The sequence below is a fragment of the Chionomys nivalis genome, chromosome 3 (assembly GCF_950005125.1).
Source record: "Chionomys nivalis chromosome 3, mChiNiv1.1, whole genome shotgun sequence".
Lineage (NCBI taxonomy): Eukaryota > Metazoa > Chordata > Mammalia > Rodentia > Cricetidae > Chionomys > Chionomys nivalis.
Window position 1 is genome coordinate 112372115 of NC_080088.1, and position 26740 is coordinate 112398854.

Below are 26740 nucleotides of genomic sequence, written 5' to 3' on the forward strand. Positions count from 1 at the left end.
AAGGAATCAGGGCTCTGTGCTACTAGCATGAGCACAGCCACAAAGGACACACCTCCAGACTGGTGAAGAAATATCTCCTGCCCCCTGCTGGTAACACAGGTCTGAACTGGGACACTGCATCAACAGTGGTTTGGTTCTGTAGATAGGAAAAAGGAAGCTTACATATCTGCTGGCAGAGATGGACTTTTTCTGAAGGCTCCCACCTCTGGCCAGCCTTCCTCCTACTGAAGCCAACCACTAATCCACCCAAGGGAAATCTCAGTCTTGACTTTTTCTAGATACCTTGAGTCAGAACAAAGGTAAAGAAGAAAAGTTATTAGAGACTCGAACAGCACACCCAGCCAGGTCTACCCCGGGTCTGCCCCCCACAACAGCAGGAGTCGCCACAAACACACACTAACTGGGTATCAGTTTTTAAAACTTTTTTTATTTTTTAATTTTTTTTTAGTTTTTATTTTATATTATCTACAAAGTAAAAGTTTTCCCTTAACTTAAAAGTTGAACCACTGTAGACAGTGATTGCCTCATCAAACTTGATTTATAAATAATAATCCGTCAGTTTGGCGGTAAGAATTTACTGAACTTCGGTCAAGTTTAGTAAAAGGGCGTTCCAAGTCTTGATTTTTTTTTTTTTTAAGCAGTAATAGCAGCAAGAATCACTCTTGTTACTTCTTTTGCTAGCTGATGTGTTCATGACTCTCAAGGGCCATTAAAAAATAAATAACTTCCAGTTTCAGCAAGCAGAGCTGGGTACTTGCGGGACCCTGCAACAGCACATGGAATTATGGAACAGCCACAGTCCCTACATGCCTCCTACTCAGTCCAAAACATCCTCCACTGCAAGTGAACTGTTAGGATTCCTATCGGATGTTAAATCAGTGTATCTTTTTAAAAAACAAAATAAATGAAGTTCTAGTTTTCTGTGCTTCCAGTTGGCAGAAGCAGTAGAAGGGAGGAAGGAATTTGGCCTTTCGGTTCCTCCAGGGCAGCCTTACAACTGCTGTTGGTGGTGGGCTTGTACTGTAAAAAAGAAAAGTGGCTATTTAAACAGAACACAGGCACCACTGCCCACCAGCCTAGTGTCTGCAGCACATGACTGCCAACTGCTCTTGTACTAGCTTGAGTAAGACTGGAGGTTTAATGCTGGTGTCCCCCTCCCCACAGCTGCAGCCAAGGTGTGATTGGGGAGGGAAGGGGGGTGAGGAGAAACAAACCAGTCAGACGTAAAAACCACTTCAGATACAAGTCCTGGACTTGCTGCTTGTGGGGCAGGAGCACAGGCCTTCACACCCCCTCCCACTAATGCTAAGCCAAGCACCAATACTTTCCAAGTCACAGGGGCGACAGGTGTTGCTACAGCAGCCATCCAGTACAAGACATCATGGGTGTCCTGTGTCCTGGGCACAGGTTGGGGCTAAAGCTACACTCAAACCAGTCCACACACAGCTCATCAGTGTTCTCCAAGCTACAATCAAACTCGGCCATGGGCATAAACCCCCCACGTCAGCCTATAGGGACTCAGGAAGGAACACGCTTGCCCTGTCCAGCCTGTCATACATAACCAGGAAGGCCAACTGAGTCCTCGGCATGCATCAGCTACCCAGAATGAGGCTGCTGCTTTTCAAGCCAACCCTGATACCAGCAGAACACACACAGACTCAGCTCCGGAGGCCCTGAGACCTGATGCTCCCTGACCATCACAATCCCTCCTGAGCACACTTGGACGGGCCTTGCTAGTCAGGTTTGGAGCCTGAAGCACTGGTCCTGCCTGCCATTCTACCTGTGCGAGCAGAATGCTTGGGGTGCCCCGGCGGCCCCTGCACACACACGCCTCACCTGAAGGGTGCGTCATATAGGGGAAATGCGCTGTTGTCGAGACTGGAATGGGCTGTAGTGCACTTTGAGCGAGGGCGGCCTGGGGACCGCCGGGTGGCTGTGTCGTCATTAGCATCATTGGCGCATGGGCAGTTGGATGAGAAGGAACCATTCCTGACTGTACATGAGCCTGAAACAGAGAGCTCTTTTACGCATACAGGCAACATCTCCGTCTTAAACAACAAGTCAACTGTTCCTTTCATTGGACTGGGACTCAAGAAAGGGCAAGATGTAGTCCTTGAGGCAGATCCTGTAGGGTTGGGACAGGGAAATTGGCCACAGCCTTCTAGTCCCCAGTATCTGCTCACAGATTATCACACAGGGCAAGATCTTCACCAAGAGCAAGCCTCTATCGGGACAGGAGGGGCACTTTCTTAACTTGCTATGGCACAGGGCCAAAGAAAGACATCAATGCCCTTTTCAAGTCAGAAAGCAACTAACAAGGAAGGGCCTGTGAGGAGACTGCCTCCCCAGCACCCTAAGCAGCTTCCTGACTCTCTCCTCTTCCGCCCTCCCCCAGTTGTTATGGGTTCCCCAGAAATAGGGTGAAGCAGCACCCAGGCCCCTTACTATAAAAGCTTAACTGATGGAGCAAAGTTAATGGCTCCAATGAGATGATAGTGATCTGAGTTGGGTCAGTCTGGTGCTCTGTACCAAGTGGCAACAACTTTGTTAGAAAAATGATGTTGGCTGACCGGCTGGTGAGCTCAACCTCGGCTCTGCAGGGAGTGGGTGGGCAGAGCAGGAAGAGGCTGCTTCCTGCCTCCCATCCTGTGCATTGCTCTAGACCATCACCCCAGCGAAGCACTGGTTCACACCTCCAAACAGGCCCATGGCTCTCTGCTTTCCCTATGTTAGCCTCTTACTCTTTCTTCAAACAGACAAGCAAGGTTTGGGGTGAGCCCATCTTACACGTAACTTCACAGCCTCTGCTAGACACTTACAGGACCCTGACTCTCTTAATCTCACTCCACCAAAACACACTGACCAAACTGACTCCCCTCCCCACTGCCACCAGCCAATCAACAGGAGTATTTCCTACTACACACCCTTAGCTCTTAGGGGAAGGACACCTAGTAACAAACTAGCCTTCTGCAAGAAACCCAACAACTGCACAGCATCTCTAGTTCACACCTTGCCAAAGCCTCAGTGGCGCACTGTGACAGGAAATGGAGTCATTCAGTAACCCTAAGTGAGACCTGCCTCAGGGAGCTGCAATCAAAGTAGCAGAGAGACACCTGATGCAGCCACCTCACACTAAGAGTCATAGAGGCATCCCCTGGCCTTGGGCTGCCCTGGAGCTTCAGTTACACTACACCACAGACCAAGGCCAAGCGCTCATGAAGCACAACACAGAATTACAGCAGATAGAGGGTAACCAGGCAAACAACTGAGACACGTCTCGGAATTCGTGTGACTAACATTCAAGCTAACAGGCCCAGTGCAGTCATCGCAGAGAGCTGAGAACCATTAAAAGGCTGCCTGCCATCCCTGCCAAGCTCCCATGTGTGCGTGTGTAGAGGTGTCTGTACGTGTACACATATACACATAGTGGTTAAGCTAGAAAGACGTAGCAAAGCAGACACAGAAAGGAAAGGACTGGGGTGCATTCCAGACTCAGTTTTAAGGTCTCAGCTGGGAAATGCTAAATCACAATTTCACTGATCCCATCACAAAACCATAGCAACATTCACTGAGGGCCAGAAGATCACGTACTAAGCAGGGAGGGGAGACAAGCAGATGGCACCACACACAGGGTTTCCTGGCTCGGGGAGCATCTGGCTCCTTGCTGCTTATCTGACAACCACCATACCCTACGTGGTCTTCACAGAAACTTGGCTAGTGCTGGTTTACCTGAGGTACGTGGGCCATGTGCGGAGGGGTGGTATATGCCGGCTGAACATGAGAAGGATGGATGGTGAAGACTGTTTGTTGTGCTGCTGGGAAACTGCTCTGTGGAGACTGTGTATTAGAGGCAGGTGTCATGGAAGGTGGGGTTGGTGCCAGCCCAGCGTGGTAAATGGCTGACTGCTGCTGTGGACTGGCCAGATGAAGCGCTTGGGCGGCCTGGTGCTGATGGTGCTGCAAAGCAACGGGAAACTTCTTTATTGAGAAGCCATTAGGATCAGAGCTTCACACATTGAAAGCAGCATTAGCCCCACCCCCACCCCAGCAATGCCCAGGGAGGTGCAAGAGAAGAGCGAGGGCATCTCCTGTCCAGATGGCCTTTTCTGGGTTCTCAAGCCCAAGTCTCAGCCTGGCAGTTACAGGTCCATCCAAACAGGTAGAGGTGGAGCAACTGATAAGATTATCAGACCATCAACTGCCCCACTAGCAAATGCAACTAAAGAAACCAAGAGGTAGCTGGGCAAAGGCTGAGTTCATGGCCAGCCTAGTCTATAAGAGCTAGTTCCAGGACAGACTGCAAAAGGTACAGAGTTCTAGCCTGGACTGTAACACAGAGAAATTCTGTCTCAACCTCCCCCCGCCCCCCACAAAGACAAACAGGAAGACAGCATTATTGAGTGACTTCAGGAATAAAATCCCAGACAGAATTTTAAGACTTAAAGAACTTTAAGCAAAAGGCTTTTCCACACTCCTGTTTCTGGTATTTACCCTTAGGGTATGGCTTACTTGACATTTTCAAAGCCTCCCCTGTACCCTCAACTACTTGCAGCTGCCTTTTATATCCTGATCAGATAGAGACTTAGGGAGCAGGGACAAGGAAGCAGCTGTGCATACACAGGTCACATCTCTCCTTACCTGAACAGGACTGGGTGCAGGATGACTTCCACCATGCTGGCTTTGTTGCTGTCCAGTGGGAGTGGCCGAAGGCTGAGGGTGGGGCGTATGTGGATGCAGGGTGGCACTAGGATGCGCATACTGCTGAGCAAGGGAGCCCGTGGAAACTGAGGCAAAAGGAATGTGTACAATTGATACATATTGATGACCAATGCCAGCCCGCTATGCCTCACTGAATGCTTTCAAGACCACTACAATCTAACCCATGCCACTGGCATTCTCTGCAGCCATTTATAACAGGCACAGCCTGGAAAATAGATTTAAGGGCTCTGTTTAACAAGGCTAGCATTTAATTCACATATTACATCAACACCGAGTTAATTTGAATTTACTCAAAATAGTACATTTCTCTTGGAGGCAGAAACAATTTCAAAAATCACTCTGGCTAACACGAAGAGAGATGCTGCCTCTCAATGCCATCATCTGGCTACCCTCACCATGCTGCTGTCCTGTGTTCTCAGTGCCCACATCGGTGACGCTAGGGACAAGGACAAGGTCATTGCCATCTCAGTCACAGCATCCATTCCACTCCTGCTTCCTACTGACTAGCTCTTAATAAACCCGAGATAAAACTGCCACCCCATACTGTTTGCTAGAGTAATTATCAAAGGAAACATGATGAGCCCATTAATCACAAAGACCAAGACTAAAAGGCAGCTCTTTATCCACCTAGTACAGGCCCACCTTGGTACCAAACAAGATCAAGTACCATGCCTTTCACAACAGTAGGCTGAGCAGGAAAAGCCTGGGAAGGCCTCACTGCTCCTGTGACTCTGGACAACTCATGAGTTCAATCTTGAACAGTGGGCAGAAGATGGATGGAGTGCTCTGAAGGCATAGGTCTACCAGCATCAGACCTTAGCCTTCCACAACCACGCTGTCACACACAGATGCTTGTCACGCCATGTTCATGGTCTTCAGATATGATGTCAGCAAACACGGAGTGTGGCAGAAAAGCAAAAACAGGGTCAGCAAAGCTGCTAACAATGGCCAGCATGGAGTACTCTACTCCGGCTGTGTACCACCTCAGTGATAACAAACAGTCCTGAGATGTGTGACATACTCTATTCCCAACAATAAATGGCATCTTAGAGGGCAAAGCAGAATGCCAGAGCTGGGATGACCTCTACATCAAACCACCAAGGTCACAGCTGTCACCAATGTTCCTTAGTATCCAGGTGAGACTGATGGAGGTGGTTTTGTTTAGATCCCAGTCAAGCTTCCTAGACTGTAAGAGCCAACAGACATGGTAACAAGAAAACCACGGCACCCTAATCTCAAGTGTTTTCAACGTGATGGTTTTCTGTAAAGTAGGAAGTCTCCATTTTCTAACTCACTGGATTGTTAAAAAGCCACCTATAACCAGGACAGTACTTAAAAAGCTACTTTTCTTCTTGTAGACAGGATCGCCTAATGTAGCTCAGGCAGCTGGATGATGAAGACTGATCCACATACATTAAACCCCATCCACTGTTTATTGTTTCCTTAATAGCAATGCTAAATCTAACCAAGGGAAAGAAATCCTCAAATTCTATTTATGGAGTTTCATAAAGATAGTTGGTATAGAAGCTGAAGAATTCTGAAATTTCATTAGCCATTAATTCCTAAGTATTCAGAACACAAAAAGGTAAAGGGAAAGGCAGAGCTTTGCCCAGAAGGTCCTGAATTCCAGCTCTAGAATAGAAAGGAAAACAATAACTCTGAAGGAAACTAGCAAAATGCTCACTACCTTCACCATGGAAACACAGCCACTGCAGTAACAGTGATGGGGTCCATCAAGTTTCAAAACTAAATCTGTCAAGTGGAAAAATGTAAAAGTCTTGATATTGCCATTTGGAAAGAGAATTTTTATTTCTTTCTTTTTCTTTCATACCCCACAATGGCCTGGTACCCATCATCCCCTGACTGCATCAAACTACATCTCAGCCAGGACGAAATAGCTTTACTACCAACTCACGTTATGTTGAGGATCGAAGCCAGAGCATCCTGCATACTAAGTGTACAGTCTACCATGGAGTTAACACCCTTAGCCACATTCGTAGAAGTTAGTAATTAATTAGAAAGAGGGCCTAATGAAGCCTGAACTCTCATTATGTAGCTCAGGAAGACCTTGAACTTGTAGGAGACCCTCTTGCTCAGCTTCTCACATGATGGGATTATGATTTTATTACCACATCCAGTTTTTATTTTTATATACAAGATAGGCCTTGCTACATTGTCTGGCTAGTCCCAAACTCTTAGGCTCAACTAAACCTCCTGCTTTAGTTTCTTGAATAGGCTAAACATATGCCATGCCCAACTTTAACTATGCACTTATACTAATCTTAAAATTATTACTACTGCTGTGTGTGTATGTCAGGAGGTGAGAGTGGAGGAATGTGGCAGGTTCTCTACCTTTATGCGGATTATGGAGCTTGAACTCCAGTTGCCAGGCTTGCATGCACTTTTTTTTTAAGCCACTGAGCCATCTTGCTGGCCCTATACATACATCTTTTTAAAAGATTTATTTTTATTGTATGCATGTATTTTGCCTGTATGTAAGTTAGTCTGTGTAACACATGTGTGCAGTGCCCACAGAGACCATTGGATCCCCTGGAACTATAGTTACAGATGGTTGTGAGGGGCCATGTGGGTGCTGGGAACCAAACCTGGGTCCTTAGTTGTTTTTTTTTCTTTTCAGTGGCTGAAAAGACAGCCGTGGGTACTGGGAACCGAACTCTTATATTTTTTTGTTATGAGCCTAGCCTTTACTGGCTGAGCCATCTCTCCAGCACAGGTCCTTAGTTCTTAACATTAAGTGATCTCTCTAGGCCCACAATTAAGCATTTTAACAAAGTGTCTCTGTAGTGTGAGTGTTCTAATTTGGACAACCTACATGCATAGCTCCAATGCTGTGAGGAACCCACACAGGCTTTGTCTATAAAAACTCCAAACTGGCCGGGCAGTGGTGGCACACGCCTTTAATCCCAGCACCCGGGAGGCCAGAAACAGACGGATCTCTGTGAGTTTGAGGCCAGCCTGGTCTACAAGAGCTAGTTCCAGGACAGACTCCAAAACCACAGAGACACCCTGTCTTGAAAAACAAACAAACAAAACAAAACCAAAAACAAACAAACAAAAAAACCCAACAAAACCCCTCCAAACTGAAACAGAGCTCCCCTTCCTCCTAAACACCAAGTAACACGTCCTTAGAAGTAAAAGCCAGAGCTGGGAGAAGCACAACAAAGCTACAAGCAGCACCTTTAGAAGGAGCACTAGAAATGTTTTCATCTGCTTATTTTCTGACTCAGAGTCTATAACAAGCACCTTCCAAAGTAATTTTTTTCCCCTTGCATACAAAGTGAGAAACTGGGAAAACAGGAACCTCATATAGGCACTCCACACTAACAGCAAAGTTAAAGCAAGGAGAGGGGAATTATAAAAATACGGGAAAAACAGTTAAAAAGGGCACAGATGGGTGCAAGAAGCAGAATATGGTAAACAAGAGCAGAATTTGAGGAGGGTGAAGAGAAGGAAAGGATTAAATGGTTTCTGCTATACCAAGTTAATTTAACTACCTGGGAAGTTAAAAAGACTGAATCCTCTTAGAAGTTCTGAAATGGCTATCACCAGCTAACCCACTACTTACAAAGCTTGAACAGACTCATGAGAGCTGGGTGAGATGAGGACAAAGTGTTTCTTGACATAAGTATTTAACATTCTAAACATGCCATTAGTCAAAAAATTTTAACATTAACCACATTCCAAAACCAGTCTCCTAAAATTAAGATGTTAAGAGAAGCAAGTTCAGTCCATATGGCCACATGTTTAACCTGTGAACAGATTCTGTCATTTTGCCCTTGGATGCACAAGTCATTGGTGATCACCAGCACTGGAAAACAACACTGAGAACAAGTAGAGCGCGATCCTCCAACTTCAACACTAGTTCCAAAAGGGGGATAAGAGACAACTAACTAAACCAAGGCAAAATGGAAGTGGAATAGGTGGAGAACGCTGTGGCACCTAAAATCCCCACTAACAGCTGTTGGTTTTAGTGCTGATTCCTTTCAGGAGGAAGTTATGCTCAGGCTGTTAGTGCTAAGGGATGATGATTAAGGCCCTCTCAGCCATTTACAGGAAAACGGCTGCAACAGAGAGAGCAGGATGGCGAGGGTTACTGCACGCGAGACCTCAAACTGTCCTAAAGCCCTCCTCACGGTACAGCCAAGACTACTTTCCCAAGAGCATAAAGGACTCCATTTGCTAACTTATCCCAGGCACCAAAAACATGGCAGCTAATTTTGGATACCAAGGCTTGGTACAATTAATGAAAATTTTAGGTCAAAATGTTTCCAAAACCCAGTATCTGATGATTAGTAGTCATTCCAAAATAACTCAGAATTTAGTCCTTAGTATAACAAGCTAAATCTCAGTGTTCTCTGGAACTCAGGTTTCATATGAAGTGACACCAGCAGCATACATTTCTCAAGGCCTCTACTACCAAAGTCCATGATCTGCTTTATTTTAAAACACTGCCCCCAATAGGGAAAATCCATTGACCAAGTTTATGTATGGAAAAAGGCGGTCTAGACCTCATACTGAAGGAAGTTCTAGACACCCCTACCATATCTGCTCCAAGCACTCTAAGCCTCTAGGTATGCAAAGAGGGACAAGACAGGCCTGTCTCTCCAAGTACCTCATCCACTCTTTGCTATGCCCAGTGAGGACACTTCTCGGTCTTGCCAGGACACTACAAATTAGTGCTTTAAGCTTTAAACTAGGCTTGTAGCTTGGTATAAAATAGCATTAGTTGTTCAGAAAATTTCCTTGAATGAGGTGTCTCCCGCACAGTTACATTCTTACTTTGTATATAAAAACTGTTTCCCGAAACAAATCAGCCTTTGTACCCAACCTTATTACGATGGGTCAGTTCATCTGTCAATCTCTGAATTATACAAAAACAGCCACAATTCTTTTTGTTTTTATACTAGGGAATGAATTCAGGGTCTAGTGCATGCTAGGGCAAGTATTCTACCACTGGATCACATCCCCAGCCCCGACATGCATACTTTGATTCTGTCTAGCAGAAGGAAAATATTCTCCAACAAGTTAGCTACTTTAACATGTATCCCTTAGTGTTTACTGTGTAATTAAAATTAGTATAAAAAACCCAACTCACTGGCAAAGTAGAAAGAAGGGCTTGTCTCCTTGTTGTATGGTAATTTGGGACATGCTGAATTTGGGAAATAGAAAGGTAAATTAGCCTCTTGAGGTGTGCATTCCTGATGTTCTGGAAAGGCCGACATATTCAGTGATCTTTTGTATTCACGCACGGTTCACTCTGACAGGGGGTGACCAGCACTGTAAATAAGCATTGCTGCAGAGATTTACAAGCGAACAGGACTGAACCGGAAGGCTTTCCTTCTGTACTGAGGGAGCAAGTCCACACGCTGACTTGCTTAAATAAAAAGAATAAGATTATTATCTGATATAGAATCATTAACTGATAAAAAAAGACGAACATGGCATCCATCAAACAGCCTTGATATAAGCAATGTACTGAGATAATACAATATTTAAGCTAATTCATAACACGTAATTTTCCACAGCAACACAAATGTCATCACAGGCCCCTGATAGTGAATCTCAAGGTTCATGATATAAAAATATAAACACAAGTATTAACACCATTTATTATTAAAACGTGCCAGTATAAAAAGGGCATAATTAAAGCACCTGAGAGAATACCAACATTAAGAATTGGTTGTCAGGCAGACAGATTATGAGAAACTTTGTTTATTACACTTAAAATTTATCTGCTTTAAACCACATGTCAAAAGTATTTAGCTTGGTTTAGCTGTGCACACCTCTAATCTCAGCCTGGTCTACATAGCAAGTTCCAGGCTAGCCAGGGCTACATAAAAGACCGTCTTTTTGGTGAAGTGGAGGTGGAGAGAGGAAGAGCACATTCACTTCTTCTGGCTGCCTTTGCACTGTTTCTGAAAATGAACCCATTGCTTAAATACCAACTCAGATGAGCAGGAGCCTGAATGTGAGGAGGTCAGAAATTAAAGTCACTTATTAGGAGGCAGAGGCAGCAAGATGAGGTGTTAACAGAAGTCCTTTCTTAAAAAGAGTACAAGGTTAGCTGGGGGGTGGTGGCACACGCCTTTAATCTCAGCATTCAGGAAGCAGACAGGTGAATGGATCTCTTGAGTTCAAGACCAGCCTGGTCTACAAAGTGAGTATCAGGATAGGCTTCAAAATTACACAGAGAAACTCTGTGTCAAGAAACCAAGAGTACATGGTCACACATGATGTAATCTCCTTATCATAAAGGTCCTTGACTTGACTACACCAGTAACCACCAACGAAAAGGAGATGTGAGATTAGCATCGACAACTGGGGCAAAGCACCACTACATCACAATCTTGAGTTAGCCAGAAGTCAACCTAATTCAAGTATTTGATTTCTTGAGTTATATAAAATACATACTTTTCAAAAGAAATAAACATAAAATTAGCATTCCCATACAGCAGTTTTCAAACAGTATTTTGGTATAACTGACCAGAGGAAGAGCCAAACTAACTGAAATTACTGGCAAGGTATTGACAAACTTGTATGAACAGATTGAAAAATCACATTATTGCCCAAAAGAAAAAAAAATGAAAGAGAGAGAAAAAAACCAAACAATTAATTGCCTAGTGTTTTTTAGGAGCTGCACGATAAAGGCAAATCCAGATGAGCAGTCCCACCCGCCTACAAGCAGGCAGCTTCTGCAGCCCCACACTGGCCGCGACAATGGCTGTTCCTAAAATGGAAACTTCAGCTCAAGAGTTTCCTCTTAATCCAAAGGGGAGGGGGCATGCCAGAAAAAAGGAGGGCCTCTTCTGAATCTGTGGTAACCACAATTGTCCACAATCTAACCATCTTGTCAATCAAGCCTTTAACAAGCTGAAAAATTTCAGGAAAGCATGCCAGCTGCAGGAATGCCAGCAAGAGGATCACCAGAACCTTTCCATACAAGGGCTGATATAGTCCCAGGGATCACACACTGAACACACACAGAAGGATATATCATGATGAAACAGAAACCAGGCCAGTGTGTCACTTTATAAATCAAATAACCAGGGGGCTTTTAAGACAGGTTATTCTATGCCACCCAGGGTCTCTGAACTTCTAATCCTCCTTTTTTCCTGGTGTCCACAGGACTGAGATTTACACGTTCACCATGCCAGGAAAACAGATGGACTTCTTGAAAGCACAGCAATTACCCTATCTGTTATTCTAAACACCTAGTGCATGATACAATAATAATTAAAAACCTGTAATTATTTTGAACAAGCAGACTTCAGACTTTTATAAAGGCAAATGTTTTCCATAGCATATATCTTAACTACTAATGAACCCTGGTGGCAGGAGTGCAATAGCTCAAATGCATGCTTCGGATTACAAATACAGGGAGAGCACTCAGGCTGCCCAACCCTAGTCTTAATCAGCCACAATAATGTTGCAACCATCAAGAAGGATAGAACCTATAGACCTAACAGTCCTGTATATGCTCAGTTAAGGCATCAAAACTAAAAAGACTAGAAACACAATGTCTGTACAGCTCCACACATTTATAATCATATTCCTATAAGGTATACTTCTCAACTGTATAAATAAGCGATACTCATCTAATACTCAAATACACTGAAATGTCACTATAAAACTAATTATGTGCTAAGTTTGTTATAGTGTCATCTAAAGCTAGAGTATTCAAGGTATATCGTAAGAAGCATGCAAGCATACTGTAAGGTGGTCTGAAAACTATGTGATGATGTGGAAGTAGGAATGACAGCACATCCTTTCCTGCAAGGCTTAGGCAGGGTACATGGAATGACCAGGGTAGAAAGGCAGGCACCTCTCTTCTACAAAGATATTCTCTTATTACATTATTACCCTCCCCCCACCCCCTTTCCGGAACAGGGTCTCACTATGTAGCCCTGGCTGTTCTGGAACTCACTCTGTGGACCAGGATGGCCTCAAATTCAGAGAATTTGCCTGCCTCTACCTTGTGTTAGGTGCTGGGATTAAAGGCTTGTGCCACCATACTCTTGGCTCACGTTACTTTAAAAAAAAGATTTATTTACTTATTATAGTGTTCTGCCTGAATGTATGCCTGCAGGCCAGAAGAGGGCACCAGATCTCATTACAGATGGTTTTGAGTCACCACGTGGTGCTGGGAATTGAACACAGGACCTCTGGAAGAGCAGGCAATGCTCTTAATCACTGAGCCATCTCTCTAGCCTGGCTCATGTCATTTTTTAAAGGAGAAACATGTCAAGACAGAGAAATTGCATGTACAAAGTAGAAATAGACTGCTGATATTATGAGTCATTTGTTACTTCTCCTTCTTGTTTCTGTGGTAGGGTCTATGTTGCCCAGGCTTGTCTCTACCCACCCACTCCAGTAGGCAGGATACAGAATCACAGCCCCATATCTATCTCAGGGTATTCCTAAACAGAGTATCTTTACAGAGCTTCAAAACAAATACAGTCATATACACACAAAAGACAATAAAATGTTTCCTACCATACATGGCATGCGTCTGCTCATGGGCCCCGAACTGAGTTGCCGAGGAAGATACTAAACCAGGCTGTGCATGTGCTGGTGGTGCCATCATTCTGGCATTACCCTGTATGACAGGGCTGTACACATGAGGATGCTGTGTTTAGAAAAAAAAAAAAAAGGAAAAGAACATTATACCAAAACAAACCATGTAGATTTTTAGTTAATATTCTTTTTCTAATGATTCCTTTTGTGTTGGGGTGTGTGTGTGTGTGTGTGCGCGCGCGCGCGTTGTCTGTCTTGATGCTTGAAGAGGCCAGAATAAGGCTTCAGATCCCCTAGACCTGGAGTTCCAGGAGACTGTGAACTGCCATGTGGGAACAAACCTGGGTCCTCTCAAGAGCAGAAAGTGCTCCTCACAACTGAGCCACAACTCCAGCACAGTTAGTTCCAATGCCTACGTTCACGGTTTCCAGAAACACTTCAGAGTTCTAAAGTCTTCTCTGGGTGCTTCCTTTTGAAATTCTTCTTCTTCTTTTTTTTTTTTTTAAATTTATGATCTATGTATGTGCCTACTTATCTGTTTGTGCAGGTGCCCATGGAGACCAAAAGAGGGTATCAGATCTCTGAAATGTTCACAGGTGATTATGAGCCAACCAGAAACGGCTGTTGGACACTGAACCCCTTGTTCTCTCCAAGAGCAGCACAAGCCATCTCCCCACCCGGGTTTCCAGTGCACCAGGCATGATGTGGTTCACATATGTATATGGCATGCAAAACAATCACACATAAAATAAAACATAAATATAGAAAAAGTTATCATAATTCTTTTTTTTTTTTTTTCAAGACAGGGTTTCTCTGTAGCTTTTGGAGCCTGTCCTGGAACTAGCTCTTGTAGACCAGGTTGACCTCGAACTCACAGAGATCCACCTGCCTCTGCCTCCCAAGTGCCGGGATTAAAGGCGTGCGCCACCACCGCCTGGCAAGTTATTATAATTCTTTTTTTTCCTTTTTTTAAAGATTTATTTTATTATGTATACAATGTTCTGCCTGCATGTGTCCCTGCAGGCCAGAAGCTGGCACCAGATTTTATTACAGATGGTTGTGAGCCACCACATGGTTGCAGGGAATTGAACTCAGGACCTCTGGAAGAACAATCAGTGTTCTTAACCACTGAGTCATCTCTCCAGCCCAAGTTATTATAATTCTAACTTGCAGAGATACATACTTAAAAGCCCCCGACACCTTAACTATCTGATATTATAACCACATAAATACATGAACAGTTGAAGTGAGAAGTTTTTCTAATAAGTGAAAATCAGAGAGGCCCTTCTGGCCTTACCTGAGACTGATAATGCGGCACATGCTGAACTAGAGGCTGACTGGGAAACTGCTGAGGGCTGTAGGCAACATACTGAGTGGAGTAAGCGGGAGGGGTGGCTACAATGGGTGGGCCTGCTGCTGAGGCAGGATGCATCATGGTGCTTTGATGATGCTGGTCTTGTCGCTGTTGGGGCATATTTGGTACTGCAGGGAAAAGAAAAAGAAACACATTACTAGGAAATGAAACCTCCTCAGCACTCAGTATGCACTTGTGTGGTCTACAAGGCTCTGTATGATTTGACTTTGATCCTGCCTCTTAAAAGCCATCTCACACAGCTCCCATCCATCCTCTCGCCACTCGAGACTGTTACCTTAGTCTAGGTCTCAGCAATGTGACTCACCCTTCAGAGTTTAGCTGGTCAAGTGATCTTCCCCTCACCTGGCTTTCATCTCTAACATAAGGCAAACTATCAAGATCGGGGAGGGAAGGAACCACAGGGAATGTCTGATACTCCATATTTTAACATGGGTTTTAAGAGGGGCATGGAAGGTTCATTTCAGAAGAAAAACAATAATGACAAAATACAAATCCTAAGCCTACCACTCAATCCTTTCTTCACTTGCTATCCTGTTTTATTCTGTCAGAGCCATAATACTTAGGACCTCGGGAATGCTAAACAAGGGCCCCACCACTGAGCTACACCCCTAGACCAGTCCTCCTTGTTTCCCCCAACATCATACACCACCAAATATACCAAGTAGCAGATTTCTAATAATATCCCTTTCCCTCAACGTGTCTTCCATATTCCTACAATGGTTCCTTTTCCAGATTAATGTCAGATAAGAGATGGGAACACCTTCAACCCAATACCCAGGAAGAGGCAAGAGGGCAGTGCTCACAAACCCCCACTGCATCACCTGTGCCTTTCTTCCCACAAACGCCTACTGGCTACACTGTCACATCTGTTTCTGACATCATGCTAAATGAGGGGAGGAGCTGTGTGCCTCATGAGGGGTATGTCACCAAGAACATATAACACGGCATATCTCCAAGTCAACAAAATTGAAGAAACTGTGTCTATGTAGTTCTTATTTTAAATATTTAAAAAGGCTGGCTAAACATTTAATGACTACTGATATTTATTTTCTCTATTTAGAAAGTATACTTGAAAACAGAAGAAAGCAATATAACAAAATTTTCCCCAACACAATACCAACAGAACCCATGTTAAAGGTGCTTAAAAAATGAATAAATAAAGGTGCTTAAGTACTGCTTAGCTAATGGGATGCTTGTTAGCAGCACAGTCTATCCTCAGTGCCACACAAACCAGCAGAGGTGGCGCACACCCATACTGTGGCACAAGAAAGGTAGAGGCAAGAAGAACATAAATTCAAGGTCCTCAACTTCTGAGGTTGGTTTGGGATACATAACCCCTGCAAAATAAATACATTTAAAGAAAAAAAAAGGAAGGAAGGAATAAAGAGAAAGAAAGAAAAGTAGTAAAGCAGGCAGGCAGGCAGGCCAAAACCAGAGCTAGTCATGCATACCCGACCACTACAAAATTGAATGTATATGTATAAAGGTTATACTTTACATGGACCACACTTAACATTATTTCATATGTCAGTGGCTCTTAATTAGGAGCAACTTTGTCCAACAGAGACCATGTGGCAGTACCTGGAGACCTTTTCGTCATCACAATCAAGCTAAGGGAAGTGATACTACTAGGGTCTAGTGACAGCCAGCAGGCACCCCCAGTCCACAAGGGATTTCTCCCCACTGCAGAAAAAAATACCAGTCACAAATGGCAATGCTGCCGACGGTGAGAAAAGTCTACTTTAAGCCTGACATGGTGGTGCAGGCATAAAGTTCAGAACCTGAGTCCAGAAGACAAGATCAGTAATTCAATGCCACACAGCTACAAAGAGAATGGGAGGCCAGAGACTTGATGACTTTGTCTTAAAACAGAGGTATATGAGCCAGGTGGTGGTGGCGCACAGCTTTAACCCCAGCACTTGGGAGGCAGAGGCAGGCGGATCTCTGAGTTCGAGGCCAACCTGGTCTACAAGAGCTAGTTCCAGGACAGGGCTCCAAAGCTACAGAGAAACCCTGTCTTGAAGCCCCCCCGCGCCCCCCCACAAAAAAACCCAGAGGTATATGCATATGTCTGTGATCTAATGTTAATTCTGACTGGCATGTTTTTAAATACAAATCCACCAGTCTCACAGGATGCATAAAAGGTAAATGTAATTTATGGCAAGGGGAAATTGAGGTGGTTTTATGCAAAGATTCCACTGCCGTGCAAGAAAAAATCTTTTGTATGGTCTATGGAACTTTACAAGCTAGCACTTGACTTTGTATATTTGAAATACATTAGTAATACCTTTGTCTAGCACAGTAACCACACAGGCAGAGCTAGATGCATTTGCAGGACTTTCTAAGTTATGGCTTAGAAGATACAAACTCGGATATTTCCACAATAATTTAGGAGGCAGAAACTGAGGAAATGCATGAGATCCTTCAGTTCTACAAATAACAAGTTTATATTTATTTATCTATCTATTTATAAATTTATTTATTTTTGGTAAGGAGTTTACTTAATGGGTATTGGGAAGGGTATAAAGGTAAGGGGTTATGGGGGGAAGAGAGAAAGAGACAGGGGGGCAGAGAAAAAGAAGAAAGAGAATAGGGGAAGGGAGAGGCAGAGGCTGCCTCTTCAGAAGAATGGACAGAGAGAGCAGAACAAGTTTGTTCTTAGATTTCCAACTCCACGAAGGGAAACAATCTCCTCTAGATTAATCTCTCTCTCTCTCTCTCTCTCTCTCTCTCTCTCTCTCTCTCTCTCTCTCTCTCTCTCCCTCCCTCCCTCCCTCCCTCCCTCCCTCCCTCCCTCTCCTTCCTTTCTTTCTTGGAGGGTAGGGTTCAAGACAGGGTTTCTCTGTAGCTTTGGAGCCTGTCCTGGAACTAGCTCTTGAAGCCCAGGCTGGCCTCGAACTCAGAGATCGGCCTGCCTCTGCCTCCCGCGTGCTGGGATGCTGCTTTAGGTTAATTTCTAACTTAACTGAGAGTCTAGTAAACAATATTAGTTGGAGGGGCTAGAGAGATGGCTCAGTAGTTAAGAGCACTGCCTTAACCAGAGTTCAATTCCCAGCAACCACATGGTGGTTCACAACCATCTGTAATGAGGTCTGGTGCCCTCTTCTGGCCTGCAGACATACACACAGACAGAATATTGTACACATAATAAATAAACAAATAAATATTAAAAGAAATATTTGTTGGAGTCGGGTGGTGGTGGCACACGCCTTTAATCCCAGCACTCAGGAGGATCTCTGAGTTCTACACCAGCCTGGGCTACTGAGTGAGTTCTAGAACAGGCTCCAAAGCTCCAGAAAAACCCTGTCTTGAAACACACCCCCCCCCAAAAGTTAGTATGAAATTCCTTAAGCTGATGATGCCGAAAGCATACAACACACTGGTTTTTTTTCCCCCTTATCTATGGAGACAGCTTACAAAGGAGACTGTCAAGTATGTTTGTACTTTTTCAGTTCATGTAAGCTCTACCTCAGGATAATCCATAAGTCTAATGAACTTCAGTTAGAAATTCAAGATGGATGACAGAAGTATCATTAACTCACAAGCCCTAGTGAATGGCTGGATCTGGGACTACAAATGGCAGCTACAACACACAAGGAAGGAGCTATAAGATGCATATGGTATGCAAATAATGAGGGGGGTAGATACAGATGACCTTGAGTTTCTGATCCTTCTGCCTCAGTTTACCAAGTGTTGGAATTAAAGGTGTGTGCCATAAACAGCTAACGCTCAACACAATCAGAGGTGACATGACGCCATCTTCACTGAAAGAACATACACCATTCACAACACAGCACAGAATGGGGGTGGGGGGACCTTATAGTCTGTGACTATAGCAATTTGAGAAACTGAGGAAGGGTGACTGTGATAGTTCCAGGCTTCCTGGAACTCTCACGGCAGAATTTTAAAAATGTGACTAACAAAAGACACAAAAAGAAATAAACATAAGGCAAAAAGACAAAAGCAGCCAGCCAGGTAGGAGGCAGAGGCAGGCAGATCTCTGTGAGTTCAAAGGCCAACCTGGTCTACAAGAGCTAGTTCCAGGACAGGCACCAAAAGCTCCAGAGAAACCCTGTCTTGAAAAACAAAACAAAACAAAACAAACAAACAAACAAAAAAGGTAGAAGCAGTAATAACAGCTATGACCAGGAGCAGGGAGATAACTCAGAGTTAGCAGCATGCTGCTTCTACACAGTAACAACATGGCAGCTCAGTCACCTAGAACACAGTTCCAGGAGGTTCAACACCCTCTTCAGTCCTTGGTGTACACACATATGAACAGGGAAACAAATACATGAAAATGAATTTTTAAAAAGTAAAATAAATAAATGGGGGTGGGAGAGATGGAAAAGTCTATTGTTAAGAGTGCTTGCTATGAGACTATCTAAAAAACAAAGCAGAATTAAAAGTAGTGCACAAATTTAAAATCTCTCCATTCAAGGCCAGTGTAGCACACAAAGTGAGTTCCAAGATAGCCAAGGCTATACAGAGAAACACTGTCACGGGGGTGGGGGTGGGGAATCAAAACAAAAATCCTCCAGCTCCATGGAATCCGACACCCTTTTTTTGGTCTCTTCAAGCAACTGCGAGGATGCACCCATCCACCCTACACAATTTTGGGATCTGAAGAAATGGCTCAGAAGTTAGAGCGTTTTACTGCTCTTTTGAAAAGACCCAAGTTCAGTCCAGTCCTCCTCAGCACCCATGTTGGGCAGCTTATTATGAATGGGCAAATAAACATAAAAAAAAACCCAAACCAACCAAAAGCCCCTAAAAGAAAAACATCCGAGTAATCCCCTGCCTTGTATAATTTCATTACAGAGAAAATCTAAACTGGGCCCAGTGCTGACCAAATGTAATTCTAGGACTTGGAAAGTAGAAACAGAAGGGACATAAGTTCAAAGTCATCTTAAACTTCAATGTTAGTTCAAAGCCAGTGTGGACTTCATGAGACTATCTCAAAAATTAAAAAGAAGAGTGTAGGAAAGTGGCTCCGTCTATAAAATACCTGTTATACAAACATTAGGACCTGATATCAGATCTATAGCACCATGGAAAAGGCTGTCTATAATCCTAGAAATAGAGCCAGGAGAATCTTTCGGGCTTGCTGGCTAGCCAGTGTAGCCAAATCAAGAATTCTAGATTCAATTAGAGACAGTCTCAAAAATATGGTGGTCATACACTTTGATTACATAATAAAGAAATCAAGTTCTGATTTAGCCAGATGTTTCCTCCCTTGTAGTTAGTGTAGAAGTTTGATTGAGAATGGTCCCATATGCTCATGTACCAGTTGGTATTCAGTTTGGGAGAATTGGGAGGTAAGTCCTTATTGGAGAAATCTCTTTGAGGGTTCAAAAGCCCAGCCTCAGAGTCAGTCTCTCTCTCTCTCTCTCTCTCTCTCTCTCTCTCTCTCTCTCTCTCTCTCCCTCCCTCCCTCCCTCCCTCCCTCCCTCCCTCCCTCCCTCCTTCCCTCCCTCCCTCCCTCCCTCTCTCTGTGGCAGCCTACATAAAGGACCTGGAGGAAGGAAGTTTTTGCTTTCTGCCTGCTCGCCATCACTCTTGATAGCAAATTTTATCTGTCCTCTAGCTGAGGCATTCCCTGTCTAGTGTAAGAATCTACTTCTGGATTCCAACAGACTGAAGATCAGCTGCTCCAGGAGTCCTCTGGGTCTGCAAAGCCATCTGGTCTTGGGGATTAAACAACTAGCCTTTACTCGGGAGACAGCCTTGTTGGACTACCTGGACCATAGTCTGTAAGTCACTCTAATGTCCCCTGTGTGTGTGTCCTTTGCAAACAACCTAAGGTCAACAGCTAGTGTCAGTGATCAAAATAAAATATAAAATAATAAACATGTGGATGTAGGCAGACAAGCACTTATTGTTACACTAGATCAACATTTAATACCTTTTAGCATTCAAAATCTCAGTTAAGAAACTAAGAGGGGGTAATGAGATGGCTCAGAGGGAAAAGCACTTGCTGTGCCAAGTGTGCAGGGCTTAGTAAACACTTAAGTTCACATAATTGGATGGGAAGCACAAGTATCTAGAATTACATCTAGCACAGCAGAAAAACAAAGAAGATGCCCTGCCAAACCAAGTTTGACCTTTATTAAGGCATGTGGCATGTGCGTGTACACGTACGTATGTACACACACACACACACACTCACTCACTCACTCACTCACTCACTCACTCACTCACTCACTCACACACGTCTCAGTAAACATTTTAAAGTGGTGGCTGGAGAGCTGGTTCAGTGGTTATGAGAATGGTTACCCTTCCAGAGGACCTGGGTTAGATCCCCAGCACCCACATGACAGCTCATAACTATCTCAACTCCAGTCCCAAGAGGATCTGATGCCTTCTTCTGGCCTCTGCAGGTACTACATACACATAAGCACAAAGACATACATGTAGACAAAACACTCATACACATAAAATAAAAACAAAGGTTAAAATTTTAAAAGTAAAAGGTTATTCTTTGGTGGCGCACGCCTTTAATCCTAGCACTCGGGAGGCAGAGGCAGGTGGATTTCTGTGAGTTCGAGACCAGCCTGGTCTACAAGAGCTAGTTCCAGGACAGGCTCCAAAACCACAGAGAAACCCTGTCTCAAAAAACAAAAAAACAAACAAAAAAAGTAAAAGGTTATTCTTAATTGGAAACTTATATTAATTCCTTTTGGGGGGGGGGTGTATTTTTCAAGACAGGGCTTCTCTGTGTATCCCTGGCTCTCTAGGAATTCACTCTGTGGACCAGACCTGCCTGTCTCTTCCTCCCAAGTGCTGGAATTAAAGGTGTGCACCATCACTGCCTATTTTCAGTATTAGTTCCCTAATCTAGTTTTTGTGGTATTTTATTCACTAAAAAGAGCAACAGGCAGTGACTTACTAGTGAACATACCTAATGACTAGGAATCAGGCCTGCTGAGTGATGGTGGCATGCACCTTAAATGCCAGCACTTACGAGGTAGAGGAAAGTGGATTTCTGTGAGTTGGAGGACAGCCTGATCTACAGAGTGAGATCCAGGATGGCCGGGGCTAAATGGTGAGACCCTGTCTTAGAAAAAAAGATAAGCCAGAGTTCCGTGAATTTCAGCTGCTGGGAGGCAATTGAGCATTTTAACCCTATAATGGGGTTGCACTGGCTGAAGGGTCCCTCAGTCAACAAAAAAGTAACTGATATAAATCCTTTTTTTTTTTTTTTTTTTTTTTTGGGAGACAGGGTTTCTCTGTGTAACAGACTTGGCTGTTCTGGAACTTGCTCTCTAGTCCAGGCTGACCTTGAACTCACAGAGATCCACCTGCCTCTGCCTTCAGAGTGCTGGGATTAAAGGTGTGCGCCAATGGTAGCAGAATATTTTTTAAATGAAAAAACAAAAACAGAAAAAGGACAGTTAGTCCAATAATAGGACTACCAAAGGAGAATGAGTTACATGAGAAACAGCAGTGAAGCTGCAAGGAGCACAGTGGAAAGCAGAACTGAGTGTGCCAATTCTTCTTTTTTTTTTGAAAAACAGAGGGAAAAGTTTTTCTGCATCCCTGTACCAAGTATCTGAGGCTAAAGACTTTACTGCCCAGGTTCGCAGAGAATGAGTCCATCTAATAAGGAACAAGAATCCATATGCATTCAGAAGGTCCTATTCTGCACAACACCGATGGCTTCCTGGGAACTGGTTTTTACTTTGCACTACAAGTGGCAATCCAAGGTCATGCTGCAAACTACTGTATAGAAACTGCACGCAGGTCAGAGCACTGGCATTTCTGCTAAGCAGCTCTCTCCTACATGCTTCAGATACACACTGAACCTTGAGAGCTAAGACTAGACTGAGTGATGTAAAGGACCAATCCACAGCTAATTAGAACAAGTGGAAATGCTTACAATGAGATGGGGTAGAGGGGATGGGGGGCTGAGTGTCAGACACTGACATGAAACATCTGGTTCCTCCTTAAGGAAAGCACTGATTTTGCCAGTGACCAGAGAACTGGCACACTAAATTACTAGCAGTTTCAAATAAAAGCAGCAAGAAGAGAAGGGCAGGGAACTACAGAGATATAACATGCAGTAACCTGATGATATTATGATCCATTTCCAAAACAATTCAGCTGCAGAAGTGCATGCCTGACTCAACCAGGACCAGCTGGATTACATATGTTAACAGGGAGCTATTATTTACAAATACATAAATTAAGGAAAGACAAGGGTGCCCTGGCTGCTTAAGGAAGTTGAATAAGCTTTAGAGTGCACAACACCTGAGTGATGGGGTGCCATGATGATGGCATTTATTTTTAATCTTCAGCAACAACAACAAAAAACTACGTGTTTATGACAAAATTCTGTTACCAACAGGAAGTGAACGAAGGATAAACACTAGTCCCTAATGACTCCCACCTCCATGACAGCTCTGTTCATCTGTCATCCTACCGGCTAGAGATGACCTTAACTTGGCTTCCTGGGCTATTCTGAAATTCAAGATCCTGCCTCAGCCCTGTGAGTGCCACATGTAACATCATGATACCACAAACACAATAATCCACACAAAGTAATAACCCACTAACAAAATAATCTCTTCTAAAACTTCAATTATACTTCGGGTTCAAATTTTCAAAAAATACCAAACAGGCTCATCAGTTCGGAGCGTCTGATGCCCATACAGAGGATCAGGGTTCAGTTCCTAGTGTGCAAATGGCAGTTCGCAACTGTCTGTGACGACTGTTCTAGGAGTTCCGTTGCCCTCTCTGGCTTCCATGCACCCATACGGTGCAAGTACAAACACACAGTCAAAACATTCATATACATAAAACAAAAAAATATATAAATATTTTGATGCACATGAGTGTTTTGCCTGATGTATGTCTGTGTACTTTGTGTATACCTGGTATGCATGGAAGCCAGAAGAGGGCATTAGATCCCTTGAGATCTAATTACAGATAGTTTGTGAGGCAACATGTCAGTGCTGAGTATCAAACATGAGTTCACTGCAAGAGCAACAAGCAAGCACTCTTAACCAATGATTCAACTCTCCAGGCCTCAAAATATGTCTTTTAAAAAAAGGCCAGGTATGGCAGTGCATACCTTTAATCCTAACACTTGGGAGGCAGGTGGATTAATATATGTCCAAGATACTGTGACCAAACCTGATGACCCAAGTTTGATCCTCAGAACCCATAGGGTGGAATTCCTACAGGGTTCTTTTAACCTACAGACAGACAGACACACACGGGGGGGGGGGGGGGGGGGGGAGCGAGGGACAGAGGGAGAAGGAGAGGGAGGAGAGAGAGATTTTGCACATGATTATTATCGAATTCCTGCTCATCAAGACCTGAATGCTCATGTTGGCCACCAAAAGTGAATACACACCCTATGAGTTTCAGGCAGAAACTCAGAGAAGCCAACTATTAGCCAGGCAATGATGGCATAAGTCTTTAATCCCAGCACTTGGGAGGCAAAGGCAGTACATCTCTGTGAGTCTGAGGCCAGGCTGATCTATATAAAGCTACTTCCAGGACAGGAGAGTAAGGGCAGAGAAAACCTGTCTCAAACCACCACTACCCCCAAAAAAGAAAAAAGAAGCCAACTATTCTTTGACACTGGTGCTTAATACATGCAGCATGCAGACTATAAGCAAACACAGGCAGGGTTATTCTCACCTTTACCTGCTCTATATGTCTTGGCTTGGTTCACTGGCATGGGCGTCATAGGTATTGGGTATAAAGGCTTGAACAGATTGAAAACACAGCATTAGATTCATAATAACAATGTATTTTATCACCGTCTTTTAATGTGATCTTGCCTATATTTTCCTGACTCCTTATGAGTTATCCAAAATTAAAATAATACAACTAAAAAGAGTAATTCTAGTATAATAGCAAATTAATCCTAAGACTCAGATTCACATGCTAATGATACACCAAATTCCTACCCACCCCTCTGTAGCCCTATCTGCCAACAGGTGTCCACTTAGTGCAGATCTAGGATACTCATGTGAAACACAAACTATGGTGACCCAGCAAATTCTAACCCATGGGACTTACCTGCACGCCTGGGCTCACTGGGACTGGATACATCATATTTGGTGCAAAACAAACAGGCTGTGTATACACTGGAGCTGGCTGCTGATGACCCACCATTGATGGGCTCGGCTGTGCTTGTGGCCGAGGCGACGTTGGGGTAGTAGAAGGTTTTGGCTACCAAAACAGAAATAAAATTCAACTATTTCACAGTGAAAAGTAACTAGGAATGCAATCTTTAGAACAATTTCCCCAATCTTTCTATTGATTTGTTTCTAACCAGTACCTTTTATTCAAAAGACAAAACAAAACAACCCGGAGTCTAGCATGTAAGAAGTTGATTCAATATCCAGGGAGTAGGCCACAGACATTGCTCAGAAGTAGAGGACTGGCATAAGCATAGGCGTGGTATATTTCCCAATAACATCACTATCACCTATCTCTCTCTCTCTCTTTCTCTCCCACTTCTCCTCCCCAAAATCTCTATATAAAGAGTATGTGTGTGTGAGACAAATTTTTATTTTCATTCTTTGAGACAGAGTTTCTCTGTGTAACTCTGACTGTTCTGGGATTCATTATTTAGGCCAGACTGGACTTGAACTCAGATATCCACTCACATCTCTCCTTCCCAAATGCTGGAGTTAATGGTGTGCGCTATCATGGCTCGACACACACACACACACACACACACACACACACACACGCGGGGAGGGAGGGAGGGAGGGAGGGAGGGAGGGAGGGAGGGAGGGAGGGAGGGAGGGAGGGAGGGAGGGAGATGTAATTTTACAAGGAACCAGAAAAGGTCTATCCATTTTTCAGTCTTCTTTTCATTTTTGTGTTTTTGGACAGGACCTCACTGCGTGGCCCACACTGGCCACACTCATGATCTTTCAGCTCCAGTCTCCTGACAGTTGGGATTGGCAGGCATGCTTTACCACACCTCCCTAAGGAAATGAGTGGAACAACAGGCATCTTTGAGTCTGGCAGCCTCACTCATCATCAACCTTACATTCTCAGCTGGTCTTTACATTCACCATTCTAATGGCTGCACAATACAGTGACAACCCACAAGGAAAACAATTTGTCTTTGGTATCCCACAGCTGGATTTAGTTAAATGGGAGCACAGGAGAAAAACCATGTCTGATCACAATGAAATCTCTTCAGAAATAATCTACAAATGGCCATAAATTTACCTGAGAAAAAGAACGCGGGTTGAACTCCTTTGCATTGGGATTCAATGTTGATTTCCTAACTTGCCTAAACGAGGAAAGAGAAAAACAGCCAGTGAAGCCTGCATTGAATCTATGTTTTCTTCAACTCTACCACACTGGTCAGGTTTCCCAGGAGTAAAGATAAAGATAAAGGACTCTGTGCAGCGCTGTGGGTCTCCCTCACTGACACTCCTCTGCTCTTCAGTCTGACAGACACTAGTGGAACAAGAACAAACAATCAACGAAACCACACCCTCAAAGGCAATTAGGAATATTTCAACTACAAAGACAGTAACCCCATAGAAAACACCCTTTAAAAAGGTGTCTAACAGGGCTACTCTTCCACAGGACTGGGGTTCAATCCACCCATCTGTAACTACAATTCCAGAACATCTGACACCATCTTCTGGCATATGAAGGTACCGTGTGCATGTAGTGTTCAGACGGACATGCAAGCAAAACACTCACACACATAAAATAAAAAACCCAATGCTTAATACATGAATCCACAGCATTTCTAACTCCTGTTTTTAAAGATAGGGCTTTCAATGCAGCCCAGGTTGGCCTCAAACTTGGGACCCACTGCCTCGGCATCCCAACTGCTGTGCTAAGAAAGCCTGTGCCACCATGTGCCACACATCAATAACTTTTAGCTGTGTCGAGATTTTTGTTTGTTTTTGTGGGACAGGTTTCTCTGTAGCTTTGGAGCCTGTTCTGGAATTTCTTCTGTAGATCAGGCTAGCCTCAAACTCAGAGATCCCTGTCTCTACCTTCTGAGTGCTGGGATTAAAGGTATGCACCATCACTGCCCAGCAAAGGATTTCTTTTTCCTTTTGGTTTTTCAAGACAGGGTTTCTCGGGGGCTGGAGAGATGGCTCAGAGGTTAAGAGC

General features: G+C 43.9%; 1 protein-coding gene across 9 annotated transcripts in view; it reads right to left on the minus strand.

The window, feature by feature from the left end:
* Window positions 1-426: 426 nt before the first annotated feature.
* The window catches only part of Atxn2 (ataxin 2), an 83012-nt gene continuing 56698 nt past the window's right edge, over window positions 427-26740 (minus strand). For 4 of the 9 annotated variants that reach the window (XM_057764158.1, XM_057764165.1, XM_057764159.1 and 1 more), the window contains 10 exons: window positions 25832-25895; window positions 24662-24814; window positions 24278-24344; window positions 14552-14736; window positions 13234-13366; window positions 9836-9889; window positions 4639-4784; window positions 3730-3957; window positions 1837-2005; window positions 427-1020 (listed from right to left, as the gene is read on the minus strand). In XM_057764158.1, the coding sequence (XP_057620141.1) occupies window positions 992-1020; window positions 1837-2005; window positions 3730-3957; window positions 4639-4784; window positions 9836-9889; window positions 13234-13366; window positions 14552-14736; window positions 24278-24344; window positions 24662-24814; window positions 25832-25895 (1228 nt within the window). In that variant the 3' untranslated portion in view covers window positions 427-991. The remainder of the gene's footprint in view (window positions 1021-1836; window positions 2006-3729; window positions 3958-4638; window positions 4785-9835; window positions 9890-13233; window positions 13367-14551; window positions 14737-24277; window positions 24345-24661; window positions 24815-25831; window positions 25896-26740) is intronic. The other 5 variants (XM_057764167.1, XM_057764160.1, XM_057764164.1 and 2 more) reach the window with 4 other exon arrangements.